Below are 22,751 nucleotides of genomic sequence, written 5' to 3' on the forward strand. Positions count from 1 at the left end.
GCAGTGACATCTTGGATGTCTCTAGACAGGGATGGGATGGGCTGGGTCAGAGCATTTTGGCAGTGTGACCCTGTTTGTCCCTGTGGGATTCACGGGGAGTCCTGGCAGCGTGGTGGCTCTGTCACTCCAGCCAGATGTGGCACAGCAGGACACGGGACCTGGTGACCGTGGCTCGTGCCTGGGCTGCTCCTGCTCCTCACCCGGAGCCTCCTGGAGAGATGAGCATGGGGTGAGTCAGCCAAACCCAGCATTGGCTGCTGCTGAGGGCTGGAAGGAAGAGGAGGTCCCTAAAACAAAAACATGGGACTGAATAGGCTCCTAATTTTGTTTTTCTCGGATAAATGAAGCCAACACTCTTTATTTGTCTCCTTTAAACACCAGCCCCAGCCTGTTGCTGGGTGTGAGTCAGCAGGGATGCTTTGTGCTGCTGCCTTGTTGCCATTTACCTGCTCTGACTTTTTCCTGTGAGTTTTACAGCCCCTTCCCACCCACCTCCACCTCCTCCCTGCAGCCTCATCCCCAAAGCCTCCGCCACGCTGGGACCCTCCCCTCATCATCCAGGGTGCTGCTCCTGGGTACCCGCTTGGACACTTGATCTCCGGGATGTGCCGAGAACGTTTCTGCTGCTGGGAAATGGGCTCTGCAGCACGGGGGACACGGGCCCCTGGCAGGTGGCTCTTATTTAAACCCAGGCCTCTCTTCTGCTCCTCGCCTTTGTGTGCCTCGAGAGGCTTTTGTTGCCTCCTGAAAAGGCTGAATGGCTGCTGCATCTGTCGCAGGGGGACAGAAATGCTCAGCAGATGCCCCGGGCAGGGGGGGCTGTGGGGTGGGGGGTCTGAGCATCGCCCACCGGGCAGGGACCCCCACGAGCAGGGGAGCACAGGGGACCCGGGGCTTGTGCAACACCGGCGGGCGAGCCAGGCCTCTTGTGAAAGCCCCGTGTAAGAGCTGCCTCTCCTTCACCCCATCTCCATCCTCCGCCACGTTGCGACACCGCCGCTGCGGCATCTGCCTTCCTCTGCGACATCTGCCTTCCTCCGTGCTGCTCCTGCCAGGGCTCTCAGCTCTCCCCTGGCCCTCGCAGCCTCTCCATGCCTGGCTGGCTCGGGCTGTGAGCTCGGGAGGCTCTCCAGAGCTCGGGTGTTCCTCGGGGCGCTGCGATCATTCAGGCCGGGAGAATGCGGCCGAGCAGCCCGAGCGTGTGCGTGTGTGTCAGCTCGCGTTTGCTCGGCCTCGCTTGCCTCTCCTGCCTTGCTCTGTCTAATCTAAACAATCCTCTCTGCCTGGGATCCTTTCTCCAGCCTTTCCCTTCTCCTCGAGGCAGGAGGACGTGGAGGATGGAGCCGATGGTGCTCGCGTGGCTCGGAGCCTCAGTGCCACCCGGCTGTGGTGGCACTGCAGGGCTGCAGCTGATGCCCGCTGCTGTCCTGCCTTGCAGCTGATGCCCGCTGCTGTCCTGCCTTGCAAACCACCTTGGATGAAGCCACCTCTGCCAGGGAGCAGAGCCAGCCCTCCAAGCCGTGCTGGGCCGGCAGGACCGGGCACGCTGCGGGCACGATGCTGCCGGACCCAGGCGCGGCTCCTCCTCCGGGCACGTCACCTCTGCTCCCTGGCTTTCCCCGGGCAAAACGAACGTGAGGATGAGGCTTTCGCCTCTTCTGTTAGGGCTTCAAACTCTTGTCTGTGGCTCTCTGGGTGTGGGCAGAGCAGAAATGAACCCCAGCTTGGGAAAGTCCCGTCACCAGGGCAGCAGGGCAGGTTGTGGTGGGTGTAGAGCAGCGGGGATGGGGTTAATGTAAAGATTTATGTAAGAGCCACGATGATGTGGGGGAGGCTTCCTGAGCTGCACCTTTAATTGTTACTGCCTTGTGGTTCAACCATGAATTTCCCTCTGTTTGGTAACACAATTCCTCTCAGGGGCTCTGGGACTCGTGATTTTATTTCTCTTTTGTAGCTCATAAGCACCAAAAGCGGAACTAAGCTTTGCTGCTTCCACGTCCTTCTGCTGCCCTCTCCCTCCCAGCCATGTCTGGCAGGGACTGGGGGTCTTTGGGCTCATTACCTGTGGGCTCCCCAAATATTCTGGCATTACAGGCTCAGTTCAATGCAAGGAGAGGTGGGAACAGCCTGTGCAAATCTTCCAGCACTGGCCCTAGAAATGTGTAAAGCAGCTGACGCCAGTTGGCAGCGAGTTTGCAGGGGAAGATTAGAAGAGGAAAATCCTTTGAAGAGAAACCCTTTTGCTTTATTAGGAAAAAATGCTCCTTGCCCTGTGCTAGCCGGGTCAGGGGAATCCAAAGCCTGCGTGTGTGATCCAGGCAGGGGGAAGCTCTGCTTTGCTTCCCTGCTGATAATTTGGGGGATGACAGCCTGCCTCTCTTCGCTGTAGGTTTATTCTTATAGCAATTCAAGAAGAGTTTATTTTAACCCCTGTGGTGCAGACAGGTCCTGAGCGGAGCTCCTGGGGGTGGTTTGGGGCCTGGGTACAGCACCCTGTTGGAGGGGTGGGTGCTGCATGGCCTGTGCTGTTCTGCTGGGAGCTAAGGAGAATTGGGTGGGCTCAAAATACACACGGAAATAAAACCACCCTGCCTGCTGGAGCAGCTGGAGAGCCTGAGGTGAGCATGGGGCAGCCCTGGAAAATGGACAGCTCAACACCCCGGTGTGAGCCTCATCCTCACTTTCCATGGAAATTGCCCATGGCAGGTGAATTTTTCCTCTTGGACAGGGTTGTCTTGCCCATCTGAGTGTGCTTGGCTCTCCGAGGGGCAGCAGCACAGCCAGGAGGGACAGTGGGACAGGAGGAACAGTGGGACAGTGTCCTCATCGACCTCCTGCCGTGCCAGGGGAGGAGGGAGCTTCCTTTTCCAACCTGTCGTGACTCATGGAACATCATCCCAGGAGGAGGCGGCGAGACTGAATCAGTGCTGCCTGAGGACACGCTGGGAGAGGGAACGTGAGCGTGGGCAGCTCCAGCCCCCTGCTTTGCTCCAGAGCTTTCCTTCCTTCCTTCCTTCCTTCCTCCCTTCCTCATGCCCACCCACCTGTGCTGTGCTTGTCCTGAGGGGATGGGAGGGGAAATTCAGCTCCATGTGGTGCTGAGCTCTTCCCTGGAGCTGAAGCTCATTTCTGGTGCCTGCAGGGCCAGGCTGGAGCCTGGGTTTGGGATTGGGTTTGGGTTTGGGTTTGGGTTTGCTCAGAGAGGTGCTGTTCTCCTGCAGAAGCCCTGATGAGCTGTTTTTGTTTTCAGGAGCTGCTTCCAGGGTTTGTCTTTCCAAGGTGGGGAAAAGCCCAGAGGTGCTGCTGGAGCTTGTGAGGAGCCTTTGCTGGGCTGTGCCATCCTCTGATGGCAGCAGTGTGGGAGCCCTGGGCTCGAGGGCTCTAATGAAGCTAATGAGGGTGCTTAGAGGAACACAGAACTCATTTCTCTCGCAGCATGGAAAGCTCCTGGGGGAGCTGGGCTAAGCCAAGGCACAGGATGGCAGCAAACACTGCCCAAATCTCAGAGGTGCCAGCCTGCTGGAAGGGGAGCTGGAATACGGCTGAAAGCTGAATTTCCTCCCTAATTGCCAGCAGGGTGGAGTGGCTCTTTCCCTGTTCTCCCTCCTTTCCTGCAGGGAGGTGCCCCAGTGGGGATCAGAGATGGGATGGGGCAGAGCTCTGGGCTGGCACAGCTGCCCTGTCCCCCGTGATGCTGAAGGGACACTGGGGTGCTCTGTGGTGATGAGCTGATGTCTGGAGATGTGCAGAGGCTGCAAACCTGGACACCTGCAGCACCCAACAGCCGTCATGGGAAAGGGCTGCAGCTCCTCCCGTGTGACTCCTGCCCGGATTTGCTCCGAGGTGGTGGCAGAGCTTCCTCGCAGCGCTGCCCTTGTGCCCTGCCCGGGGACACTTGTGTAACACAGGGATCTGATTACTGCCCTGCTCAGCCCCAGCCCTCCTCTCCAGCAGGAGCAGGCAGGAACTGCAGCGTTTTCTGCCTGAAATAATGAAGAGTTTGGTCTCCCTTCTTTGGAAGGGGAGCTGGAGCTAAGAGCTGGACAAGCTGAACTGAGAGCAACTGTCGGGAGCTCAGCAGCTCGTCCCGGCTGCTGCCATCGAAGGGTTAACTCTGCTTGTGTTCCAGATTACTGGCTTGCAAAATCATCCCGGGTGGCACAGGGGCATTCATCCTTGCTGAACCTCAGGGGAAACACGAGGTGATTTTCCCATCCCAGCCTCCTTGTTGGGAGCCAAGAAATCCGAACGCTGCCGCAGCCTGAGGCTGCCGGGGCAGCGGAGCTGAGTGAGCGCCTGGGCAGCATTGTCACACCCCCAGAATGGATGTGGGGTGCCAGGATGTCACCCACCCCAGGTTTCAGTGCTGGCTGGGGAGTGGCAGGGAAGCTTGGCAGCTGTGGGAGCTGCTGGCTCTCCCCTGAAGAGGACAGACTGGAGGCAGTGCTGCTCCTGCCCCACCGCTGGGTCATGCTTGGCACGTTCCCGGTGTCCCAGGGCACAGGGAGGTGCCTGTGCTGAGTTTTGGGGTGCTGCTGGGGCTGCCATGGCTTGCCTGTTGGATTATGATATTTTCCTGACCCAAAGATGGGGCAACTGAGAGGTGTTTTAAACAACTTTTATTCCATTTTCAGTCTCATGTGAAGGGTGAGACAATGCAGTGTTACAATTCACGCCATCACAATCAGAAGTTGACTGTTCCCTAATTACAATACATTGTAAGCGTTTCTTGGCCCATCAGCTTTCTTAATATCATAAAATATACTGAGAGTTCATTAAAATCATAGAGGAAATATTCTTACAACCTGACAGTGGCAGGTCATAAGAGTCAAATACACTTTTCATGTCCTTCCTGCAGCAGCAGCGGGAAGTGCATCTGGCCTTCAGCTCCCCCCTCATGGGAACATTTCCTAAATTAACCAAATCATTGCCTTAATGAGGACTAATCTGCTCCTCTCTAAGCCTCTCCATCACCTGTCCATGCAAAGCCAGCAGGGGAGCAGAGGGAGCAGCTGGATCATAGCTGGGTGTTCCGAGAGCACCGGGGCAGCTCTTTGCTCCCGGAGCTTGTCTGGGTACAAAAACAAACGTCAGGGCCCTGCCGGTGCAGGTAATGGAAGCTGCTGCCTTCTACTTCATTAGAAATCCAATTAATCTCCTATAAAAGCACTTGGAGTGACCTCTAAAAATGGGATGTATTTTGCTGTACCTCTGCTGTTTGTCTTGTGCAGAATGATGTTAACTAGCTGCTTCCTGCTGGTCCATTTTCCCGGCGCATAATTACAAATTGTTTTGTTTTTCTCTTTTCTCTTCAGCTTCCTGGCTCCCCACGCCAGGCTCTTCAGAGTGGGGCTGCAAATAGCCAGGCTTTTCTCCAGTCCCCTCTGCCTGGCTCCTCGGGGGGCTGCTGTTACTCTTGCTTATGGTTTTGGCTTCTGCAGGGTGCAGTTTTTAGGGTAATTAAGCAATGGAGGAGCAAGGAGGGGCTGTCCAACCTCCTGCCCTGCCTTCCTTTTGCCCTGAGCGTGTGAGCGATGTCCAGGAGTTGTGCAAAGGTTGGCTTTGGCCACTTTGGTCCTTGCAGAGCTTCTGCAGGTTTGGTGCCAGCAGCCTCCCACAGTTCCCACAGGTTTCCTCTGCCTGGGGAGGCAGGAGAGCTGGGGAGGTGTGACCAGAGCTGGGGATGGTGTTTTGGGTGGGTGCTGTGTGTTTGGGGTGGGTGCTGTGTGTTTCAAGTGGGTGCTGTGTGTTTGGGGTGGGTGCTGTGTGTTTGGGGTGGGTGCTGTGTGTTTCAGGTGGGTGCTGTGTGTTTGGGTGGGTGCTGTGTGTTTGGGTTGGGTGCTGTGTGTTTCAGGTGGGTGCTGTGTGATTCGGGTGGGTGCTGTGTGTTTCAGGTGGGTGCTGTGTGTTTCAGATGGGTGCTGTGTGTTTCGGGTGGGTGCTGTGTGTTTGGGGTGGGTGCTGTGTGTTTTGGGTGGGTGCTGTGTGTTTGGGGTGGGTGCTGTGTGTTTGGGGTGGGTGCTGTGTGTTTGGGTTGGGTGCTGTGTGTTTCAGGTGGGTGCTGTGTGTTTGGGTGGGTGCTGTGTGTTTGGGGTGGGTGTTGTGTGTTTCAGGTGGGTGCTGTGTGTTTGGGTGGGTGCTGTGTGTTTCAGGTGGGTGCTGTGTGTTTGGGGTGGGTGCTGTGTGTTTGGGTTGGGTGCTGTGTGTTTCAGGTGGGTGCTTTGTGTTTCAGATGGGTGCTGTGTGTTTCGGGTGGGTGCTGTGTGTTTGGGTGGGTGCTGTGTGTTTCGGGTGGGTGCTGCAGGGCACATCCTGTCTGTGCCTTTCCCGAAGGATGGCAGATCCATCCCTGGGCAGGAATGCAGATCTCCAGGGTTACTCTGCCAGGGTGGCACCATCACCGAGTGCTGCATCTGGAAACGGGCGCTGTGTGGATTTTGGGAGTTAATCCTTGTTCCTGTGAGATCCCCACTGCGCCAAGAACCACCCTGGGTCCTGCAAACATCCCAGGGCTGATGCTCCTCTGCTCCTGGAGCGTGCTGGGGAGAGCTCAGAGGGGTCAGAAGGGCTTTTCTGTCTAAATCTCGGTGAAATGGCCAAACCTGCTGTTTCCTGCAGGGTGGGGGTGTGCTTCCACATTCCCCTGCTCACTGCTGCTCCAGAGGCCCAGCCCGGCCCCAAAGCTGCTGGAGACAGGAAGGAAAATGAACTGTGCTCAAGATAGACACGTTTGTTGTTCTATATTTAGGAGCACAATAATTAAGGCTGCTTGTTTATCCTGACAAACATCATAACTAATTGTCTATGGCAGACAAGCAACTCCTTCCTGCACCTGGGAACTCTGAGTTGTCTTTGGGAAGGGCAGGGGGCTCATTAAAGAGCTGTAATTTAGGGAACATCTGGATGTTTGCTTTGCCCCCTCCCCAGGCACAGGCTCTGAATTTGTGGTGAGGGAGTTTTTGTGGTCAGGGAGCAGCAGGCTGATGGATGGGAAATGATGGGGGACAGCAAAGCAAAGGTGAGAATGAGGATGCTCGGTGGCACCCAGGGGTGCAGCAGTGGAGGTATCAGCGTGCAGAATGGCTCATAAATGCAGTAGATCTTGCTGGTGGGGCACTGGGAGGTGGCAGGCAGCCCGAATAAGCTTTTATGAACCTCGGGAGGGAGGGCAAGCCGAGGGCAAACGGCTTCTCAGTGTTCCCACTAGATGGGGATGGAGGCATTGTCAGAGCGCTCACTGCGCCCGCAGGCAGCACCCGGCCCTCGCCCCGCGTCCCCTCCGCTGGCCACGGTGCCAGCCGGGGGTCACGGCCCGGTTCCCGGGGTGTCTCGGGGCTGACGGGGTGTCCTTTCTCCCGCAGATGCTGCAGGACTGCCCCAAGGCCCGCAGGGAAGTGGAGCTGCACTGGCGAGCGTCGCAGTGCGCGCACATCGTGCGCATCATGGACGTCTACGAGAACCTCTACCAGGGGAGGAAGTGTCTGCTCATCGTCATGGAGTGGTGAGCGCCCGGCCGGGGGCACTGCAGGGGCTGGGGCGCTGCCAGGAGCGGGGTGGGCACCTTCCAGCCCTGGGGACACCGGGGGGACGCAGCGTGAGCTGCAGGGTTGGCAGCCCGGGCAGAGGAGCGGCACGGCTGGCGTTGGAGGGACGGGGACAGCGAGGGCTGCTGGCTCTGAGTCATCCTGAAACAGCTCGGCTCGGGGCCTGTGGTTCTCACTGGTGGGTCATAACCAAACTGCCTTTGGCCAGCAAAAGCCGGGGTAGGCAGCGGGTTCCTGGCAGCCTGCGGTGGGGCAAGCCGAGCTGGCACCGCTGGTGCTGCCCTGGCACCGCTGCAGCAGCAGCTGAGCAGCTCTGGTTTGGGTAGGAGCTTGGTATGAAGCTGGGGACGAGGAGGAGGGATGAAGGGGAAAGTATTGAAACCACATCCCAACCGCAGCTGTGATTTGATGCCGCTTCCTTGCCAAAACCTCTCCTCTGGCAAGCTGGTAGATCGCCCGGGGGGGCAGCGGGTGCAGGAGTGGTGCCAGGGCACGTGGCACAGCAGCCCCCAGAGCAGGTCTTGTGGGGAAGCAGGCACCTGAGACCCACCCTGGCACTCTGGGCAGCCAGGGATGGGGAAGGAGTGGCAGTGGGGAAAGCAAGAATGGCTGAGGGGTAGGAGAGTCCCCAGGACTGTCTGTGTGACCGAGGGATGCTCTGGGGGTAACAACCATCACCAGGCAGGATTTGACTTCCAGCAGGAGCAGGCTCTGGATTCCTCCTGACAGGCTCTGGATCCCTCCTGACAGGCTCTGGATCCCTCCTGACAGGCTCTGGATCCCTCCTGACAGGCTCTGGATCCCTCCTGGCAGGCTCTGGATCCCTCCTCCCAGGCTCTGGATCCCTCCTCCCAGGCTCTGTGCAGCAGAGGGCCCCGAGGGCTGCAGGCTATTGCTACTGCAGATGTCATTGCATGTCAAGGAGATGCTATCAGCACTGGGAAAGCCAAACTGTTCCTGTTTTAGGCAGATAAGGCAGGGGCAGGAAGTGTCATTATCCCTGCTCTCATGGAGAATTCCCCCATACCTCAGTCCTGATCTCTGTGGGAGCTGTGTTTTCCCTGGGGTAAAACCACAGGGAGCCTGGGGAGTACTTGGGGAGGGAACCCCACCAATGGTTCTCCAGCACCTCCCATGGGACCTGGCTGTGCTGCAGTGGGGTGCAGCCTCTGTGTCCCAGCTTGGGGAGCCCGTTGTGACACTGCTGATGTCTCAGCCGTGCCCTGAGCTTTGCTCAGCACTCCTGTGCTGGGTCGTGGTGCTGCTGAGGCAGTTGGCTCGTGAGCAAAAGGAGGCCACATGTGCTGGGAGTGCTCTCACCGACTTCAAGCCACATTTGCTGCCTTTACTGTAAATGTGTTTCTGTGGGCTGCTGGGGTGACCACGCCTGCCTGCGCCTCTGCCAGCACAGAGCCTCTGCCCTGCTGGTTTTGGGAAGGAAACGCCCCAGGAAGCACCGACCCAAGAAGGGGATTTGACATTCCCCCCCACCCAGCTCCCTAAATTATCAGGCTAGCCCAGAGGTCTGAGGCTTTGAGGGGAGGAATATCAGGAGATGGCAAAGATTGCCAAAAGAGGCTCTTACCCCAGATATGTTGGTTCAGCTCTCTTTAGTGGTGTCCAAGGGGAGAGCAAAGGAGGACAAACAGGAAATGTCAGGGGTCTGTAGAGACTTTGGACAGGGTGGGCTTCCCTGGCTCTCCCCCAGCCCCGTTGGGGCAGGAAGGAGGGTCCAGGGTTATCAGATCAGAGTCACAGGGTCCCAGGAATGGGGCACAGAGTGCCCACGAGCTCACTGTGACAGGGATTGTTCCCTGCTCAGCAGCAGGGTTTGGTGCTGGCAGTGGGAGGTGTGACAGCAGCTGCTTCTCTTCCAGCTTGGACGGCGGGGAGCTCTTCAGCCGCATTCAGGACAGGGGAGACCAGGCCTTCACTGAACGGGGTACGGAGCCCACGCCCTGCTGGGCTTTCAGGCCAGTCCACCCCCTCAGTGACTCCTCTGAATCCCCAGCAGAGCTCTGCACCCGGGGAATGAGGGATGTGGGTGCAAGGGGCCCTGCTTTCCATGTTCACGTGGAATAGGCTTAGGGGGTATTTTCTCAGCTGCTCCCACATTCTGTCCATCCCACTCCGGTCAGAAACACCCACCTCTCTCCAAAAATTAAGTCCATAGATCTCATTAATCTCATTCCCTCTACTCCTCTGGCCGGGAAAAGCAGCTACACAACCCAAAATCTGAGCCCCTTGCCCCCTTGACTTCCCATCCTAAAGGGAAACCTTTCCCAGCTCGATTCCTTGCTGCTTGGTGTCCTGAACACCCAAGTTTGCACCTTGGGGGTGCAAGCCCCTCCTTGGTATTAGGGTTGGGGGCTGGACTGCCCCATGCCTTCCCCTGGAGTTTCTGGGAGTTGCAGGCTCCTTACCAGGGATGGGCAGTGGCAGAGACCCCATGGAAAGGGGAACTCCCAGCAGAGAAAAGCCCTTTGACCTCAGCCAGGCTCTTTGACTCTCGGTCTGTAGAGTCCCCCAGGGAGAAGTGCCCTTTTTAACTTGCTTCTGAAGGCTTCTGGTGATTTCTTTGCTGCTTCAGAGGCCTCGGAGATCATGAAGAGCATTGGGGAAGCCATCCAGTACCTGCACTCGATCAACATCGCGCACCGGGATGTGAAGGTACCGCCCTGAGCCCTCCCCTGGCGGTGCTGAGTCCTCCCCTGGTGGTGCTGAGCCCTCCTTGGCAGTGCCAGGGCCAGGCTGGCCCAGCCCTGCTGCTCACTCCCTGCCCCTGCGTGTTCCCAGCCGGAGAACCTCCTGTACACCTCCAAAAGGCCCAACGCTGTGCTCAAACTCACCGACTTCGGCTTCGCCAAGGAGACCACCACGCACAACTCCCTGGCCACGCCGTGCTACACGCCCTACTACGTGGGTGAGTGCCTGGGGGGCTGGGCTGGGGGGTTTGGAGGGTTGGGGGGCAGAGCTGGGGGGTTTGGAGGGTTGGAGGGCAGAGCTGGGGGGTTTGGAGGGTTGGGAGCAGAGCTGGGGGGTTTGGAGGGTTGGGGGCAGAGCTGGGGGGTTTGGAGGGTTGGAGGGCAGAGCTGGGGGGTTTGGAGGGTTGGGGGGCAGAGCTGGGGTGTTTGGAGGGTTGGGGGGCAGAGCTGGGGGGTTTCAAGGGTCGGGGAGCAGAGCTGGGGGGTTTGGAGGGTTGGAGGGCAGAGCTGGGGGGTTTGGAGGGTTGGGGGGCAGAGCTGGGGGGTTTCAAGGGTTGGGGAGCAGAGCTGGGGGGTTTCAAGGGTTGGGGAGCAGAGCTGGGGGGTTTGGAGGGTTGGGGGGCAGAGCTGGGGGTTTTCAAGGGTTGGGGAGCAGAGCTGGGGGGTTTGGAGGGTTGGGGGGCAGAGGTGGGGGGTTTGGAGGGTTGGAGGGCAGAGCTGGGGGGTTTGGAGGGTTGGGGAGCAGAGCTGGGGGGTTTAGAGTGTTGGGGAGCAGAGCTGGGGAGTTTGGAGTGTTGGAGGGCAGAGCTGGGGGGTTTGGAGGGTTGGGGAGCAGAGCTGGGGGGTTTGGAGGGTTGGGGAGCAGAGCTGGGGGGTTTGGAGGGTTGGGGAGCAGAGCTGGGGGGTTTAGAGTGTTGGGGAGCAGAGCTGGGGAGTTTGGAGGGTTGGGGGGCAGAGCTGGGGGGGTTTGGGGGTGCCCCGTGCAGCTCATCACCTCTGCAGCCAGCCTGGAGTGCTGAGCTGCAGCAGGGAGCTGGGGGCTGCTATTGGACATGAAATGAGTACATGGAAGTTTGGTAAGTTCAAAAGAGAAAAAGAGCTGATTTTATTTCTGACTTTGTAATAGATAGAATTCCAAAAGTGGCAGTGGGTTGGAGGATGAAATTCCCACCTCTCCAACCACACTGGTCAAACCAACAGTCCATCAGTTCTCTCTTTCTACAAAGAACAATGCAAAACAATCATTATTTACATGAGCAGTGCTTGAGAACACCAGTAGAAATATGTAAATATCAGAAGGCATAGAAAACTTTTAAAATAACTTTAAAACTTTCAAAATAACTGTAAAAGAAAATGTAACACTTCTAAAACTCAGGGCAACTGCAGGCAGCTCTTCCCACAGTCCCCGGTGGGAGCTGCAGGTGCCTCTTGGTGCTTCCATAGGTGTGGGAATGCAGAGCTTTGCTCTGGCTGCCCTAGCAGGTCTGGGACCTTGGCAGGGGTCAGGAACCCCCCTGGACAGAGCCCCCAGAGACACTGGCTGTGATCTCTGCCCATGGAAAAGAGTTTTCAATCTTACAGCATGAATTACCAGCTCTGAGTGTTTGATATGAGTAATAATTAAGTGTGGCACGGGTGCAAAAGTGAAATTTTAGGATTCTAGATGAGGGGTCCAAAGGGGACAAGCTGGAGGAAATTGGGTGTGCCTTGTCCTTTTTCTCCTTCTTCATGCCCTCCATGTCTCACTGTGGTGTTGGCATTTTTCTGTTGGTTCAGGCTGGGGACACACTGTCCAACGTAGGTGACAGATATTGGCACGTTCTTGTAAATGCAGCCCAGGGAGTTTCTGGTATTGAATGTTTGTCACATCCCACTGAGGGCAGAGCCCCACACGCTGCCCTGCAGGACAGAGCTGGGCAGGGCAGCAGAACATGTGAGAGATAAACAGAATAAACAACCTGGAAACCAGCACAGACCAATGATGGCTTCTGCTTTGGCAGGGGGCTGACAGAGACTTTCTACAATCTCGGGATCATCAATACCTCAGATTCTGACGCATAGGGTGTCAGAGCCCTCTCACCAATGCTGACACTCAGATTTAGGATTTTCTTTCTGTTTTTCTTTCTGTTTTTACCAGCCCCAGAAGTGCTGGGCCCAGAGAAGTACGACAAGTCCTGTGACATGTGGTCCCTCGGTGTCATCATGTATATTCTGTAAGTCTGAGGGTTCCTCAGGGAACCTCAGGGCTCCTCCTGCCGGGCTCCTCCTGCTCCTGGCACTGCCTTGTGCCCTCTGGGAGCTCCTGGGGAGGTTTTTGGGGTGGCACATTGACTCTGTCCCCCTCCTGGTGCAGGCTGTGCGGGTACCCCCCCTTCTACTCCAACCACGGCCTGGCCATCTCTCCGGGCATGAAGAAGCGAATCCGCATGGGCCAGTACGAGTTCCCCAACCCCGAGTGGTCCGAGGTGTCGGAGGAAGGTAAACCTGGTGCCCGTGGTGCCCGTGCCCAGGCTGGGCTCTCCTGGTGAGGGCTGGCAGAGCCTGGCAGTGCCAGGGGTCACCTCCCAGCATCTGCACCTCAGCTGGAGGGTTTGTGCAGGGCTGGGAGTGCGGCACAGGAGGGCACAGAGGAGGGAACGCAGGGGGAACAGAGGATGGCACAGAGGAGGGAATGCAGGGGGAACAGAGGATGGCACAGAGGAGGGCACAGAGGAGGGAACGCAGGGGGAACAGAGGATGGCACAGAGGAGGGCACAGAGGAGGGAACGCAGGGGGAACAGAGGATGGCACAGAGGATGGCACAGAGGAGGGAATGCAGGGGGAACAGAGGAGGGCACAGAGGAGGGAATGCAGGGGGAACAGAGGATGGCACAGAGGAGGGAACTCAGGAGGGCACAGAGAGGGGTACTCAGGGGGGAACAGGAGGGCACAGAGGATGGCACAGGAGGACACAGAGGATGTCACAGAAAAGGGCACAGAGGATGGCACAGGGGAGGGAACAGAGGATGGCACCAGGAGGGCACAGGAAGGCACAGGAATGCACTCAGGAGGGAACAGGAGGGCACAGGAATGCACTCAGGAGGGCACAGGAAGGCACAGGAGGGCACAGGAATGCACTCAGGAGGGCACAGGAGGGAACAGAGGATGGCACACAGGAGGGCACAGGAATGCACTCAGGAGGGCACCGTGGGGTTTTGGGGCTGGGGTGGGGCTCAGCAGAGCCCCCCTGGAGCTGCTGGCCCCTGAGGCTGCCCCAACCCCGGCAGTGAAGCAGCTGATCCGAAACCTGCTGAAGACAGACCCGACCCAGCGCATGACCATAACGGAGTTCATGAACCACCCCTGGATCATGGTGAGCTGGGCTGGCATCGGGGATCGGGGATCGGGGATCGGGGATCAGGGGATCGGAGATCGGGGGATCGGAGATCGGGGATCAGGGGATGGGATCAGGGATCAGGGGATCGGAGATCAGGGGATCAGGGGCTGGGATCAGAGGATCAGGGCATCAGAGGATCAGGGGATCAGAGGATCAGGGCATCAGGGGATCAGGGGCTGGGATCAGGGCATCAGGGGATCAGGGATCGGGGGATGTGATGGGATAATGATATAATGGGATAGAATAATGGGGTATGATAATGGGATCATGGGATGGGATGGGGTGGGATCCATGGCATGGGATAGGATAATGGGATGACATGGGATGGGATTGATGGGATGGGATCCATGGCATAGGATGGGATCCATGGGATGGATGGGATGGGATGGGATGGGATCCATGGCATAGGATGGGATGGGATGGATTCATGGGATGGGATGGGATCCATGGGATGGGATCAGATGGGATAGAATCCATGGGATGGGATGGGATGGGATGAGATAGGATGGGGTCCATGGGATGGGATGGGATGGAATACATGGGATGTATGCGATGGGATGTATGGGATGGGATCCATAGCATGGGATGGGATAGGATGAGATGGGGTCTATGAGATGGGATGGGATGTCATCCATGGAATGGGTGGGATCTATGGAGTGGCATGGCATGGGATGGCATGGGATGGCGTGGATGCCTGTGGCTCCCAGCTCATGCTCCTCCCCCCTCCTGGCAGCAATCCATGCAGGTGCCCCAGACCCCGCTGCACACCAGCCGTGTGCTGAAGGAGGAGAAGGACCTGTGGGAGGATGTGAAGGTAAAACCTCTCTCTGTCCCTGCCTGCAAAGCTCTGTCCCCTCTGTCACCTGGGGAGTGTCCTCTGCTGTGGTACTGCAGACCAGGCTCGTTCACTGTCCCTGGGAGTGTTCAAAACCTGCATAGGTGTGGCACTTGGGGACATGGTGGGGTGTGGGGTGGCTGTGTTGGGTTAACCATGGAATCACAGAATGGTTTGGCTTGGAAGGGACCTCAAATGCCAGGGCAGGGACACCTGCCAGTGTCCCAAGCTGCTCCAGCACTGCCGGGGATGGGGCAGCCACAGCTGCTCTGGGAACCCCATCCCAGGGCACAGCGTGGTTGGCCTCAATCACCTTGGGGAGAGCTTTTCCAGCTTGAACAATTCTGTAATTCCAGTTCAGTGGTGGGCGTGCTGGGGCTTGGGAGCGAGCTGGCAGGTTTGGCAGTGGCACACTCAGGCCCTGCTGCAGTTCATTCCCAGCTGCTCTGGGGACCCTGGGGGGACTTGGCTGATGGCTCTGTGCCCCCTGCCCGCAGGAGGAGATGACCAGTGCCCTGGCCACCATGCGAGTGGACTATGAACAAATCAAGATCAAGAAAATCGAGGATTCCTCCAACCCTCTGCTGATGAAGAGGAGGAAGAAAGCCAACGCCCCCGAGCCCGCCGCGCTGCCCCACTGAGGGCCCCGCCCGCCGGCCCCCCAGAAAGCAATAACTATATATATATACATATATATATATATTTTTTAAGGAAAAAAAAAGACAAAAAGAAACAGACTGTTCTATCGAGCGCATGGAAATTCAGACATTTATACCAGACTAGTTATTTTTAGCTACTCACCTGTGTTTCTGGCCTTTCTGGAGCAGGTGCTGAGATCCCCTCTCAGATCCACACCTGCAGCCAGGGATTTTTTTGTCCTCTAGGTGAACGCCGCCAATAATTGGATTTTTATTTTTCTTTTGTGAAACGGTTTTGATTTATATATATATATTTTTTTTTTCCCTTTTCCTCCTCCTTCCTTCCAAAGACATGGAATCTCCTGTGGTGACCTTTTTAGGGTATATAACATATAAATATTTTTTAAAAACTACTGTAGAGCTGAAACCCAGACAGCGTGTTCCCTGTGTGGATGCTGGGCTCCAGGGAAGGAGAGCTGCCCTCCCCCCTGTCCTGCTGCCCTGGGGTGGGGGGTCCCTGTGGCCACCAAATCGAGCCCAGGAGGCAAAAAGCAGCGCCCAGCCCTCGCTGGGGGCCTGCCTGGCAGTGCTGTCTGTCTGTCCGTGTGGGGTGTGTGTCTGTCCGTGGGCCTGCAGCTGCTCTGCTCTCCCTGCGTGGCCTGGAGCACAGCTCTGAGCTCAGGGGGGCTGGGGCTGGCCTGTCCCCCCACTCTGCGGGGATGTGTCCCCCACTCTGCGGGGATGTGTCCCCCACTCTGCGGGGATGTGTCCCCCACTCTGCGGGGATGTGTCCCCCAGTCTGCAGGGATGTGTCCCCCAGTCTGCAGGGATGTGTCCCCCACTCTGCAGGGATGTCCCTGGGGACAGGGGGTGGCACAGCTTGAGCCAGGATGGCAGCACTGACCCTCCCTGGCCGGGGCTGGGGGTGCTGCCGTCCCCCCAGTGTGGCTCCTGCAGCTGCTCTGAAGTCTTTAGTCCATGGATTGTTATAATAATTATTATTATTATTATTATTTGTCACGATGTTTCACTTCGTTAAATGTGTTTGAATGGGGAAAAACAATTTTTTAAGGCGATGTTTAGTTTTTAGGTGATCTTTTTAGACACTGTATGGAATTTTAATTTGTTTTGAAAACTGGTTTTTATCCTCCCCCCTTTTTTTTTTTTTAATTTTTTTAATTATTTTTGTCTGTTGGCTTATACTAATCTTCCTAGTCTCCTCTTCAGTCCTTTGGATTAAAGACACTTAAAGAGTCACCCAGTCTCTCCTGTTGCTTGTGTGGCTGTGAAGAACCCCCCCAGTGCTCTCCCCGTGTCCTAGAATTGCTCTTTTTTCCAGCGGAAAGGCTGAGCTCCGCTGGAGGTTCCTGGGGACACAACATCCCTGGGGACAGCTGCTCGAGCTCTGGGGCCTGCACAGGGACTTCCCTTCCCAGCACGGGTGACCCCCTGGCCTGGGGCTGTGGGTGATGTGATGGTGTGGGGTGCTGTGGGTGCTCCAGATGATGTGGGGTGCTGTGGGGTGCTGTGGGGTGCTGTGGGCTGATGTGGATGGTGCTGTGGGATGATGCTGTGGATGATTGCATGCTCTGGATGATGCTGTGGATGCTGTGGGGTGTTGTAGAATGTTGTGGGATGCTGTGGATGATGCTGTGGGGTGCTGTGGATGCTGTGGATGGTGCTGTGGGTGATGCTGTGGCACACAGGACTGCCACTGCCATGCCCAGGTGCCCTCTCCCTCTCCTCTCCTTCCCAAGCTGGCCCTGAACCTTCCCTGGGTGGCCCTGAAGCTTCTCAGTGTGGCCCTGAAGCTCCCCAGGGTGACCCTGAACCTTCCCAAGATGGCTCTGAACCTTCCCAGGGTGACCCTGAACCTTCCCAAGGTGGTTCTGAACCTTCCCAAGGTGGTCCTGAACCTTCCCAAGGTGGTTCTGAACCTTCCCAAGGTGGTCCTGAACCTTCCCAGGGTGGTCCTGAACCTTCCCTGGGTGGTCCTGAACCTTCCCAAGATGGCTCTGAACCTTCCCAGGGTGACCCTGAACCTTCCCAAGGTGGTTCTGAACCTTCCCAAGGTGGTCCTGAACCTTCCCAGGGTGTCCCTGAACCTTCCAATGTTGCCTCTGAACCTTCCCAAGGTGGCCCTGAACCTTCCCAAGGTGGTTCTGAACCTTCCCAAGGTGGTTCTGAACCTTCCCAAGGTGGTCCTGAACCTTCCCAAGGTGGTCCTGAAGCTCCCCAGGCTTTCCTGAACATCCCAACCCCTGGAGAAGAAGGCTGTCCATGGTGTCACCCCCTCCACTGTCCCTCCCCAGCAGGATTGTCCCTCTGGAGGGGTTTTGGCCCCCAGGCTCTGTCTCTGTCACTGCTTTCAGTGCCTGGGTGGGTGAAACCCGGGGCTGTTTTCTGTGAAGCTGCTGGGACTAAAAGGAATCGCTGGGGCAGCGTGGGTGGGGGTGAGAACGGGCTCACTCCCACGGTGTTTTGGTGCTTTTCGATTTGAAACCCAAATTTTGGGGCAGATCTGCTGTAAATAAATTGGCTGGAGAGCAGCGGAGAGGGCAGAGGAGAGGTGCTGGAATTCTGGGGGCTCTGTGGGATCAGGTAAGGATGGGAGAAGCAGCAGGAAGGAATCCAGTTTTGTGCTGGGGAAGCTGAGATGGATTCCCACATCTCAGCTGGGAGGAGATGAGATTCAAGGTCCCTTCCAGAATCATTCTGGGGTTCCATCACCTCTGGGAAAAACAACCCAGGATGTAAAACCTTGGATTGAGGTGCTGGGACCTGTGGGAGGTGGTGGCCACAATTATTTGCAGGAGGCAGCTGCTGTGGGAGCAGAGCATGGAAACCTGGGGGGACCCGTGACCTGCTGACTCCAAAGGAATTTGTGAAAGATTCAGTGCAACATTTGAAATTTTTAGTAGCTAGTAGAAAAATAACCCCTCTCTCCTCACCCCACCTGCTTTATTTTTAGCAGCAAGCTTCCTGTTAAGGAAAAAAAAAATAAATTTAAAAAATATTTTTCTTGCTTTTGAAATGATTTTGATCAAAAATCTGGCTGGGCTCCAGGTCGATCACTGGGGAGGGATGAATCACGAAGATCTCTGCTCTTATCTGTCAACTCAAGAAGTGTCTGCTGCTCTTGCAAGGATGGGGGTGAAGCCCCTTCCTCCAGCCGTGGTTTGCTGTGCTCCCATGGTCTTGGTCAACTCTGGACAGCCCCAGGAGGACAAAATGTCCTGAGGCTCATGTGGATGTGCAGGAGGAAGGAGCGTTGTGCAAGGGCTCCCAGGAGCCCTCAGCTGGTTGCTGTTTCACTGATGCCCTTTGTTTGGTGATGATGGGAATTATTTATTCTTTCTTGCCCTAATTTTCCACTGAGAGTGGTTGTTTCTCCATGCCTGGGCTCTCAGGACTTGCAGAACTGCTCTGCAGCCTCCTCCTGTTGGCCAAGGAGGCTTTGGCTTGTTGCCTTTCTGCCCTGGGTTGGTTTGGACCCTGTAAATGCCTCTTGTAAGCTGGACAACTCAAAAAGGCAAAAATTCGGTGAAAAAAAAAAAAAATTCTGCAGCCTCCTCCTGTTGGCCAAGGAGACTTCGGCTTGGTTGCCTTTCTGCGTTGGGTTGGTTTGGACCCTAGGAATGCCCTGGACAACTCAAAAAGGCAGAAAATTCTGTGCAAAATCATCTGATGGTTGTATTTTTCTGAGGATCAGACCAGGCACATCAGGGGAATGTCAGGATTTCCTGGTGCGAGGCTTGGCCTGCACACGGCTAAATTGCTTAATGCTCAGAAAATGTTGGATTTCTGAAAGATCCACTGGCATCAGCTCGCTCAGCCCTGGGGCTGCAGGGATCCTGCTGAGGGCTGGCTGGAAAAGGACAGGTGGTGATGGAAATCTGGCTGTGAGAGCAGAAGAAGATGTGATTTTTGCTCAGTGTGAGGTTCTCTTCCGAAATTGCACCATCAGAGTGTAACAGGCCCACACGAATCCTGCTCTGGGCTTTTGCAGTGCCTTTTCCAACCAGGAAAGGCAAAGAAAGCTGCTCTGAAAATCAGCCCCAGCAGGTTGTGGAGAGGCTGTGTGAGATGTGCCAGTCACAGCAGCTGGGCTCAGCATTGCAAAAGAGTCAGGAAACCAAATTTCAGCTGAGAAAAAAGTAAATTTGGTGCTGCTGCCAGGAAAGGAACTTTGTAGTCCAGCTCGGGAGCAAAGGAGATGGTTTGGTTGCTTCAGGGTGTGATGAAATGGTGGAGAGACCCTGTCAAGAGGCCAAAGGCAGCAGGTCACAAGGCAGAAAATGAGAACTGCTGGTGTTAAACCTCTGAGTTTCCACCTCTGAGCAGCTGAGGTGTTCTCCCTGCACCGTGGCTGGAACCTCCAGCTCCTTTTCCATTGGAAAGCCCCGAGAAGTCTCTGACTGAAGCACCTGAAGGTCTGGCAGGGATGGGGAGCAGTTCCACTCCCTTCCTCGCTCTGCACCACCACCCAACAGCGCCAGGAGTGCCAATGTCCCACATCAATGTTAATTAATGCCATATTAATTAATGAGCGTGCTGCTGGCTGGGATGGCACTCGGGAATGGCACAGGGTGCCAGCTCTGTGCCCTCACCTTGTCACTGCTGCTGCTGCTGCCTGGGCTCTGGGCACCTAAAGGGGGCTTTTAATCGAGGTGGGGATGAACAGAATCCCAGAATCCCAGAATCCCAGAATCCCAGAATCCCAGAATCCCAGAATAATGAGGTTGGAAGAGACCTCTAAGATCATCAAGTCCAACCCATGCCCCAACACCACAACCAGACCATAGCACCAAGTGCCAAGTCCAGTCTTTTTTTAAACACATCCAGAGATGGTGATTCCACCGCCTCCCTGGGAAGACAATTCCAGTATTTTATTATTCTTTCAGTGAATTTTTTTTCCCTAATATCCAACCTCAGAACACCTCAGAGGAGCTTGTTGTGACATGGCAGGGGAGAATGGTTTTTAATTAAAATAGGGTAGATTTAGATTAGATATAAGGGAGAAAATTTTAAAAGGAAGGTGGTAAAGCACTGAAATAGGCTGCTGGGAGAGGTGGTGGCTGCCCTATCCCTGGAGACATTCAAGGCCAGGTTGGATGTGGCCTGGAACAGTCTGGGGTAGTGGAAGGTGTCCCAATCCATGGCATGAGGTGGGAACAATGTGATCAATAAAATCCCTTCCAACCCGATCCACTCTGTGATCAGGAGCTTCCCTGGGGTTCAGTGCTGGATCTGAGACCTCTGCAGAGCCCCAGAGGACACAGGAATTCAGCACAGAGGGACAGTGAGCAGTGCCAGCTGCTGTGGAGCTTCTCTCCCAGCCTGCCTGGATTGGGTTGGATTGGATTGGATTGGATTGGATTGGATTGGATTGGGTTGGATTGGATTGGATTGGATTGGATTGGATTGGATTGGATTGGATTGGATTGGATTGGATTTGCCACCAGGCTCAAACAATCCTCACCAGAATCCAACCCACCACTCACCCCAGGTAAACAATTTTCCAAACACATTCCACATGGGAAAAACAAGGAGCAGAAAAAGAAATTGTTTTCTCTTTCATTTCTCTGTGCACCTCTATGAAAATCCTGAGAGGGAGAGAAATGTCCCTGTGACAGCCAGGCTTCTGCCAGCTTGGTGTGGCAGGCTGGATCCCTTTCCTCCTCGGGATGCTCCTGCTGGGATGAACCCCCACTGCTGCTGGGGTAGCCCGGGGGTTTCGGTGATGGGGAACTGGGGGTGCAGCCCCTGGGCAGCTCTGGGTGCAGTCCTGGGGCTGCTCAGCTCCAGCTGCTCCTCTCCATGGCCCTGGAGCTGCTGGGGGGCTGCAGAGCCCTGCACTGGGATCCTGGCCCTGAGGGCTGCTGGCCCTGGGGTGGAGGTGATGCTGGTCCTGGAGGTGATGCTGGTCCTGGAGGTGATGCTATCCTGGAGGTGATGCTGTCCTGGAGGTGATGCTATCCTGGAGGTGATGCTGTCCTGGAGGTGATGCTGTCCTGGAGGTGATGCTATCCTGGAGGTGATGCTGTCCTGGAGGTGATGCTGTCCTGGAGGTGATGCTATCCTGGAGGTGATGCTGTCCTGGAGGTGATGCTATCCTGGAGGTGATGCTGTCCTGGAGGTGATGCTGTCCTGGAGGTGAGCATCACTGCAGCTGTGGCATCTTCAGCAATCCCCAGCTCTGGTGATTACTCAGCCTCTCACCGCCTGAGCGAAGGATTTGCCAGCTCTGCAAAGTCGGGGCTGTGTCCTCTGTGATCTCGTGCCCAGCTGGGGTTCTCAGCCCTGTTTTTATTGCTCCCCCTGGCCTCTTTCACGGCAAAAGCCCCAATTTCAGTCACATGCTGCTGAAATCTAGGACACAGAGAGGCAGGAGCTGCGTGGGCCTGAGTGGTGCAGCCAGTTCGAGTTAAATAACAAGTGTTAACTGCAACCAAAACAAAATGAGGAAAGTTCTGAAAGCTTCTGCATCAAATGAAGTTACAGCAGAGTTGTTTTAATCTTACCCCTTTTGTGCTTAAGGTCCCTCCTATCACCTCAAGGCTTGTCCCTGGTCTTTGTGGCACCCTGGGAGGCTGAAGGGTCACGGAGGAGGTGTGCTCATCTTCCTCGTGACAAGAGACAGATTTTTTTCCTGCCCCAAGAAAGAGGCCGGTGAGGTTTGGTTCCTCTGTCCCAGCACATGACAGGAGGTGTCTGTCTGTCTGTCTGTCTGTCCTACTGTGCTCAGGAGACACTTCCACCCTGGTGTTCAGCTGGGATTTGCCCTCCTCATGTTGGCCAACAGCAGATGATGAAGGAAGTTTGTAAAGAGAGAAAAACAAAAGCGCAGAAGAGTCAACCCCAGGTGGAGATGCAGAATTTGGGCTGGGGGGAAGCTCAGCCCTGGGGCAGAGCAGGAGCAGCCGAGGTCTGGAGGAGATTTTGGTTCTCAGGACTGGGGCTGCTGAGCAGGCAGCGCTCTCAGGGGGAGGATACCCAGCAAGGAAACCCAACTTCTGTGGGATAACAAAACCAGAAACCACCACCTTTGATCTCGGCCACGGCTTCGTGCTCTTACTGTAACACCCAGACTGCCACTGAGATTGGCAGGAACTACCTCAGCACCGGGGGCTGAGCCCTGCCAGGGCTCGCAGCAGCTTCTGGGGAGGCAGGAGGAGCAAAGGCTGGGGGTTTGAGCAGAGTGAAAATTCAACAGGGTAGGAATCTATTTAGATTTAGGTGAAATGTGCTCCTTTGGGTTTGCTAAATGTGCTGTTTAGTCTGGTGACTGCAGCCCTAGCAAAACTACCCCAGCTAAGAAAAATGAATGCAAATTTTCACACTAAAATATAAGAGATAAGAAAGACTCCTCAGACATTAAAACAGACAGAGCAGAGTAGCCCCAGAGTTCTTTCTTATTTTCTGACAAAAACCGAGTACAAGTGTAACTAGCTGTAAGTGCAATGTAAAATCAACAGAATGAATATGCATTAACCTATTGTGAAATTCGATGCATAAGGAAATTAGTAAGGGTAATAAAAAAGGATCAGGTGTTCTCAGAGGTACACATGCCCATTAAAAGGCAATAAGTCCCTATATGGGTCCACAGTGCTGTGAATAAACACACCCATGCCCTACAAACCTTTATTAGAA

At 55.7% G+C, this 22,751-nt stretch overlaps 1 protein-coding gene across 1 annotated transcript in view; it reads left to right on the plus strand.

The window, feature by feature from the left end:
• Nucleotides 1–16,355, plus strand: part of MAPKAPK2 (MAPK activated protein kinase 2) — a 29,597-nt gene extending 13,242 nt beyond the window's left edge. The window contains exons 2-10 of the mRNA XM_021535347.3: nucleotides 7,362–7,501; nucleotides 9,422–9,486; nucleotides 10,135–10,214; nucleotides 10,341–10,467; nucleotides 12,387–12,462; nucleotides 12,603–12,727; nucleotides 13,516–13,601; nucleotides 14,359–14,439; nucleotides 14,958–16,355. Of these exons, the coding sequence (XP_021391022.1) occupies nucleotides 7,362–7,501; nucleotides 9,422–9,486; nucleotides 10,135–10,214; nucleotides 10,341–10,467; nucleotides 12,387–12,462; nucleotides 12,603–12,727; nucleotides 13,516–13,601; nucleotides 14,359–14,439; nucleotides 14,958–15,101 (924 nt within the window). The 3' untranslated portion in view covers nucleotides 15,102–16,355. The remainder of the gene's footprint in view (nucleotides 1–7,361; nucleotides 7,502–9,421; nucleotides 9,487–10,134; nucleotides 10,215–10,340; nucleotides 10,468–12,386; nucleotides 12,463–12,602; nucleotides 12,728–13,515; nucleotides 13,602–14,358; nucleotides 14,440–14,957) is intronic.
• Nucleotides 16,356–22,751: the final 6,396 nt, after the last annotated feature.

Source organism: Lonchura striata, chromosome 26, assembly GCF_050655825.1.
Source record: "Lonchura striata isolate lonStrDom1 chromosome 26, ASM5065582v1, whole genome shotgun sequence".
Classification (NCBI taxonomy): Eukaryota; Metazoa; Chordata; class Aves; order Passeriformes; family Estrildidae; genus Lonchura; species Lonchura striata.